The sequence below is a fragment of the Polistes canadensis genome, unplaced genomic scaffold (assembly GCF_001313835.1).
Source record: "Polistes canadensis isolate GaletaPanama2010 unplaced genomic scaffold, ASM131383v1 scaffold_90, whole genome shotgun sequence".
In the NCBI taxonomy this organism is placed as follows: domain Eukaryota; kingdom Metazoa; phylum Arthropoda; class Insecta; order Hymenoptera; family Vespidae; genus Polistes; species Polistes canadensis.
Window position 1 is genome coordinate 196,410 of NW_014569637.1, and position 7,708 is coordinate 204,117.

General features: G+C 31.2%; 1 protein-coding gene and 1 long non-coding RNA gene across 6 annotated transcripts in view; both read right to left on the reverse strand.

The window, feature by feature from the left end:
* Positions 1 to 7,400, reverse strand: part of LOC106787017 (potassium voltage-gated channel protein Shaker) — a 165,785-nt gene extending 158,385 nt beyond the window's left edge. For all 3 annotated transcript variants that reach the window (XR_001381727.1, XM_014748990.1, XM_014748991.1), the window contains exon 1: positions 7,133 to 7,400. Coding sequence is in view for 2 of the 3 variants with exons in the window: in XM_014748990.1 (XP_014604476.1) it covers positions 7,133 to 7,302 (170 nt within the window). In the remaining variant the exon portion in view is untranslated. The remainder of the gene's footprint in view (positions 1 to 7,132) is intronic.
* A 121-nt stretch (positions 7,401 to 7,521) lies between these two features.
* The window catches only part of LOC106787020, a 9,911-nt gene continuing 9,724 nt past the window's right edge, over positions 7,522 to 7,708 (reverse strand). For all 3 annotated transcript variants that reach the window (XR_001381730.1, XR_001381728.1, XR_001381729.1), the window contains exon 4: positions 7,522 to 7,667. This is a non-coding gene — a long non-coding RNA (uncharacterized LOC106787020). The remainder of the gene's footprint in view (positions 7,668 to 7,708) is intronic.

Sequence of the window (7,708 nt, forward strand, 5' to 3'; positions counted from 1 at the left end):
TCTCATATATATATATAAAAAAAAAAAAATAATATTTCTAGATAAATCAAATATATATTTATATGGATAGGAATGTAGGAAAAGAATGGATCCTTCAAAGTCGGTCATCCATAGACACGTGAATTCCATGACGTATGAAATCGAAGGGTTCAAAAGGTATCTAGTGTTATCAAGAAGATCGAATCGATCATATTCTCCGAGGAAATGATCGAGGAATCCTCCTGGAAACGTGAAAAAGTGATCGCGAATAATAGAAGGTTGTGCCTTCCCTCTTTCTGCATGACCGAAGAAATATCGATATTTATTAATCCCCCCCCTATAGTGCGGGAAACTGATGGAAGGGTCGATCAAACCTTTATTTCCAAAATTTAACTCTTCCTATCGACATGTGTCAACTGTTGAAACCAAGGGTGTGAACAATTTCACCTCAACAATCATCTCGATTCAACAAATTTCTCTCTCTCTCTCTCTCTCTCTCTCTCTTTTATTTATATTTTTATAGTATTTTTTATTGCTTTTCAATATTGATACTCAATTTTATATAATCTTTTAAATATTTTATTAGATCAAATTATTTTTACGTAATAACATTTTCCAATGTGAATAGATTATTTTGAAAAAAAGTTCCATTCACATTTATATATATATATACGATCCAATAATTATTATAATAAATATTTCTTCACTATATTTTTTTATTTTAATACATGTCTACATTTTTTAAACTAAAACTATAATTATATATATTATTTCTAATCGTAATATAAATTTTCATATGTGTACGATTATTTACATTATTTTCTTTAATAATTCTCTTTCATATCATTTTATCTCATTAATTTATAATTCTACCTATTTGTGCAAAATTGTTTTTAAATATTTAACATGTTAATGGTACACTGATTTTATTTAATCTCTTTGTAAACAAAAAAACTCAGTTATCATCCTCTCTCTCTCTCTCTCTCTCTCTCTCTCTCTCTCTCTCTCTCTTTGATTCTCTCTAATTTTTTAAAACGATTAAAAATTCTACTTTAACGCCTAATATCACATTTATTAGCATTCCCTATCTCTCTGAAATTTTTTCTGGCTCGTTAGAGACGTACGTAAAGATTGAGAGAGAAAGAGAGAGAGAGAGAGAGAGAAAAAGCTTCGAAGTGGACGTCTACATGAAAACGAGATCACGAGATCAAAGTGCAATCTCGTGTAATTTTCTAAATCAAAGAGATATCCGATTACTGTTATCTCGTTACTTTATTCACGATAAAAGATGATGAAATATTAAAGAGTTAAGGTTAACGTTCACTGGAATATAATTTGAAAAATGACTTTTACAAAAAGGAAAGAGAATAAAATAATAAAAAAAAAAACAGAAAAAAACAACAAAATCGTATAAACAAAAATCTAACGAAATTTAAACGAACGAATACGTATCAACGTACGTTACGATATTACGAAATATTGAAAAACGATTAAATTGTCAAGTTCCAAATATCATTCTAAAGAAATAAAACTAAAGACATGTTGTGTGTTAAATATAATTAAACAAAGAAAAAAAACATATATTATAAAAACAGAATATTCATATATACACAAAAATATATATATATAAAAATTCCATTATAAATAAAGTTTCTATAAAAGAAAAAGTAAATAAAATACGTTCAATTTAAATATTACACAATCAAATTTAAATTCATTGAAAAACAAAATAATATAATATATATATCCAATAAAATTCAACACACAATCTAATATTAATTCGATAGAAAAGATAAGATTAGAAAAAGTTATTATTCTTACGAAAAGAAATAAATCAGCACGTTAGTTTCCTCCTCCTTCTCCTCCTTCTCCTCCTTCTTAGATGATCTTGAAAGTATCAGAGAAATTGTCGTTTGTTCTACTCACACCGTCATCTATCCAAACCCTTGAATGAGAGAGTCAAGTCGTTTCAATCACGAAACGCTCTCTACCAGTTGAACGAGTGCACTTTCGTTCGTTGGTTGGGATGGATGATGATGATACTGCTGCTGAGAGAAGAGTGTGTTCCTAACGGGTTCGAAAGTGGCCGAGCGAGTGCTGCCACTAACACAATAACACCAATTCATTGTTAACGGGCTATCGTGTAGGGCACACACAAAAAGGGACACCAAGCCAAGATAGAAAAGGGAAAGTGTGTGTTGGGTGGAAGAAAAAGGGTTTGAAAGACAAAGAAAGGTATGAGACGACCCGAATACAGATTGGTTGGGTGGTGAAGGGGGGGGGGGTTGGTTGTGATGTCAAAGTTACCTCAATTGAACCACTTAAGAAACAATGAGGGAATCAAAAGGAAGAGAAGTACAAAAAAATTGAGATAGAAAAATATTAAGGAATGTAGGGTGAGAATATTGAATGAAAAGTGAGAGTAAAAAAGGGGTTTTGGGGGTGGGATATTATCCATAGAAGATATTCTTTGATAACATTAGGAATATACTAAGATCAGTAACAACGTATAACCAACCACAGTAAAACAATCGCGAATAAGTATACTCTTAGTCGTTAACGAGCTCGAAACAATGCTCATTGTGAACGATAATTAGTTTGTCGCTGGCAACCCGTCTTTGTCACTCTTTCTTCATCCTTCAACCCCTTCCCACCCCTTCTCCTCCTCCTCCTTCTTCTGCCCTATCCTTCCATCCGAAAGATTAGACCTTTCCCTTGTTTTACTGAAATACTCTTTTGAAGGTGACTTCCTCCACTTCTTCTTCTTGTTCTTCTTGTTCTTCTTCTTCTTCTGCTTCTGCTTCTTGTTCTTTCTCTTCGGTGAGAAACGGTGTCCCGGATTAAACCCCTTTTTTTTTTATCGATTGTCACACGATAAGAAATTAAACCGATCATCGTTAAACGCTCTTGCGAATTACGTTGACATTTTTTTTCATTTCTTCTTTTTTCTGAATTTTTGTTAAACGCTAGATCTAACGAGGTAATACAAAATTACTCGTACGACATTTTTCTTATGATTGTTAGAAACAAAAAAATGTCTTACACACCTCGATAAGCGTAATTATTTTCTTATTCGTAAAATAAGACAAAATTGAATTGAAAAAAAAAAGCCAAATCATTTTGTGATTCTCCTTCGATAGGAATAAATTATACGATTCAATTGCGTCGATATTGTTCTAATGTTAAATAAATGATTTCTAAGTGAAATTGTGTATTATTTATTTTGTGTTGAGACTTAATACGCGTGTTTGTATTTGAATTGATTCGAAATAATAACTGCATGATAGCTTTGTTCGGTATACTCATTCGTGGTTTTTTTTTTTATTTTTTTTTTTTATTAAGTTGCTAAGGAAGAAGAAGAAGAAGTGAGAGAGAAAGAGAGAGAGAGGAAGAAAATTTCAAAAGTGCAAAAGCAAAGGCGTTGCGATCGATTAATGGTCGTGCTTCGTTAGTCGTCTGACCATACACGTTCACGATGAAACTTTACCATATATAGTATATATATATATATACATACGGTAAGAGTATATATATATTTTCCCTTTATAAGTATTATATATACATACATGCTACTTCTAGAGAGACCTTAATAACATAACGTGACATAATATCACAATTTTCGCTTGCTCACAATTACTTAACACGCTAAGTATGTAACGAAAAATATATCACATGTGTTACTTTACCACAATTTTCATCACACACTGTGTATATTTATATATATATATATGACAAATAAATAATTCATTAGAAAATTGAAGAGTGTCGACGTGTTTTTTTTTTTAATTTCGACACGTTCTCCTTATCTCATCGTCAAGAATAAATCATTAGAATATATTATTTGTAGTATACACTGATTTTATGATTTTTTACTCTACTGTTGGTACTTATTATAACAAAATCTCAAAGAGATTGAAAAAAGATATATCGAAATGAAATAAGAAATATGGAAATAATAATTTTGTTCAATTTAATTGGACCCCCCTCTAAAAGAAATCGTAGAAACCGATCTGTCAGGTAGAAATAAAACGAACCTTGTAATTACATGTAATTTATCCCGTTAATACGGTATACTGCACAAAGTCCGTACTGTAAACGGATAACCCAGCTTGCTTGCTTGCTTGCTTGCTTGCTTGCTAGCTTGCTAGAACTAAAAATACACGTACCGAGACATAGAAAAATTATCAACTCAAAATTGGTTATAACAATCGCAAGAAAATTTACTTACAGTTTGTTTTTTTTTTTCGGAATATTATTTATTTCCTATCTTACCAAAAAAAAAAGGAAACAGAAAAGTATATTACCAAATACGTTTGCTTTCTAACTTGAAATAATTATTGTTATGAGAATTTTTCCATTTAAATTAAACTCATAGGATAAATAATTGTATTGGTTTAACACCTGTTTTTATATAATATACAAATAATAATTAATTATTGTAGAATCGATTCGTGTTATAAATACAAAAATGAAATATGATTTTTCTTCATATACAAGTTGTTAATCGACTTGAAATTTATGAAGAATCCTGTTACTGTTTAAATATGAACATTTGTAATATAATAACTTTTTAATCAAGTTTTACATGATAGTTGGTTTTGCAAACATGGTTTTTTTTTCTTTTTTTAGTTTCGTGCATAGAATATGTTGACACCATTTGGTCGAATAAAACTTTAAACATTCTCTATAAATCGAACAACATTTAATATATATATTGGCTTGAATCAATCAAAATATTTGATATCACCCTACAATTGGATGAATAACTATTACAACTTCAACTCTATCTACTATACTCGATATATTATAATAACGTGCAAATTTTTTTTTTGTAGAATCATTAGAACGACACTTGGATTATCTAAAATCGATCTAACTAACGATAAAAAATTAAACGAAGAGTTCTAGATATACCTATCGACTAGATATAGAAAATTTCATCAAAATAAATTATTCCACAAATATTCTAATATATAATATCAAATAATTACAATTTTACACACACATAAAAAAAAAAAAAACAGAACAATATATTAATCTCTCATAATTAAAGATACAAAATCTGTATATTATCTAGAAAAGATAACACAAATATATATATATATATATAAAAATAAAGGAAAAAAGCCAAAAAGAAAAAGAAACTTACGCGAATATCAAATGATGAAATATTGTATTATTTCAATACTAAACTACGTTTGAAATTATTTATTATCTATATACCTACCACCTATTTGTATGTAAAAATTGAACGTTTCAACGGAACGTTGGTAAAAAGAGAAGGAAAACAAAAAAAAAAAAAAAAAAAAGAAAAAATACAACTAGATACGGATACCTCTGGGATCGTGTAAATTCTGACCGAAGTTAAAGTACTTTCGAATGAAAATACGTGCTCCTGGGTGCTCGAAGTGTCACCAAGAAGAAACACCATCGTTTTCGGAAGTGCGATCCTGCCACGCGAGGCAATGGGGTCTTCGTTCCAAATGGAAGATAGGGTCATTGTCATGACTAAAGCTGATTGTGAGATTTGTCAGCCAAACTGGTCTCGTTGTAAGCGTCTTGTCAGATCCCAACCATAATACACTGGGCTGTGGACGGTAATACGACTCAAAACTCGACTCATTTTTGCAAGTTAAAACACCATGATCAATATATCGTTACTCTCTCAAAAAATAACAAATATGTATTATAAAACTGTATGTATATATATATATTATAAAATGTACTGTATATATATATATATGTATTATAAAAAAATATGTATTAACGCAAAATATTTTTCACAAAGTTTGTTAAACAAAATAAAATATTTCCTTTATTTTTACCCTTAATAAACGTTACAATATTTGATCGTTTTTATTTATTCATATTGTTTTCCTTCCAATTGGTGGTACTTGGTTATATTATTTGAGAAATAATCTCATTTTGTTAATATTTATATAATAAATTATGATATTAAAGCCCCACACTTTGTTTTTCAAGACCAACAAACCTACCACCATAAACCACCCACCCCCCCCCTCCTGCGTGCATATATGTGCATTAATAATCGTAACACGATGTTTTATTCTTTTCTTGTTTTTTATTTCTCGGGGGTATTTTTTTTCTTTTGTTTCGTTAACGTACGATAGAACGCAAAAAATGGATGCATCAAGTACGCTAATGCAATTTGGAGAGAGAGAAAAAAAGAAAAAAGAAAAAGAAATGCAACTGATCTGAGAATAAACGTCACGCGAACCGATTTCAAGATTATCCAATCAATGTCATTTGATAATACTTAAAGTTTTAAAGTAGTACTGATAGTTATAAAAACAACTTTAAAACCAAAAAAAAAAACAAACAAAAAATGTTATACCTAAGTATAGTTAGCGCGAAAGGCAAATGGGGAAAATTACTTCCGCCAATTGTTAATATTATGCACGTTTCGCGATGCACAACAGCAGCAGTGCCGAAAAATTCTACGACTCGTAAGTGTAAGTAAAAAAGGGTCGGGGCTAACAAACCACATATATATCTATACACATATACACGTGTATACTATTTTACATAACAACAAGGTATACCACGAGGATTTTATACCTTGGTCGTAGCTTTAATCGGTGATGTTAATTTTCAACGTCGGACTTTTAGAACGGAAATAACGAGTTGTTGTATCTGGCGCGCAGGCCTATTGCGATAAGATATACACCTCTGCTTTAATTAAAGATGGAAAGTAAAGAAGAAAGAAAAAAAAAAAAAAAAAAGGGGAAGCAACTACAAACGTCAAGTCTCTGATGTATTCTCTTTAAACAAAAAAAAAAAAAGAAAAAATAACACACACCCAAAGGATCTTCGAAATTTTCGATATTAAACGCAGCTTTTACGTGTATGATATTTTAGAAAAACTTTGTAAAATAAATAAAAAAAAGAAATAAAACAAACTAGAACGAGTATATCCATCTCATTTCAAGATTATTATACAATAATAATATTAAACAGTATTATACGATGTTACCAAAATAAAACATAAATAATCCCCAGTCCCACCTCCTCTTTCCTATAATGCAAGCCTATGAGAACTATGAATTATAATAAAAGATATTTAATATATATATATAACAATATAAAAATCAAAAATGGAATAGTATAAAATAAAAATGATTGAAAGACTCACTGATTGAGGGTGCGATCGTTGCTCCCAGTGGTAGCCGATCCCTGAACCCCGGATGCAGCGGCGGCAACTGAACCCGAATCGTGGTGTCTCCTTTCCTTGTGGACGATGCCCATCAATTTCATCCACGGATTGTTCGCCGCATGGGCGCCAATGCCGCCGCTTTGCCACATTGCGCTCGCCAGCCTCGCTCCGAATTAAGGAGCCCTTTTTGGGCTCCAATAAGCAACGAGGAAAGACGAGTCTTAATAAAATATCAGCGTCGACGATAAATGCGACGCTTAATTGGGGGGCCGCTAGCTTGCCCGGCCCTGGATAGGTGCGAGGTGCCCTGCACGGCCCCGTTGCCTCCAGAGCCAGGCCCTCGAGCACCTCCACCATCTAATCCTCCTTGATATCTTCACAGCCTTTTAAAAGGCCCAACGAAATCACTCCTTATAATCACTTCCTTATTTATTTATATTAAACTTTCGTTAATTATTATTATTATTTCGAAAAACACTTTTTATCTAACCAAAATGATGATGACGATTTCACACTATGATCACAAAGATCAAAATTTATTTTTACAATTAAGTA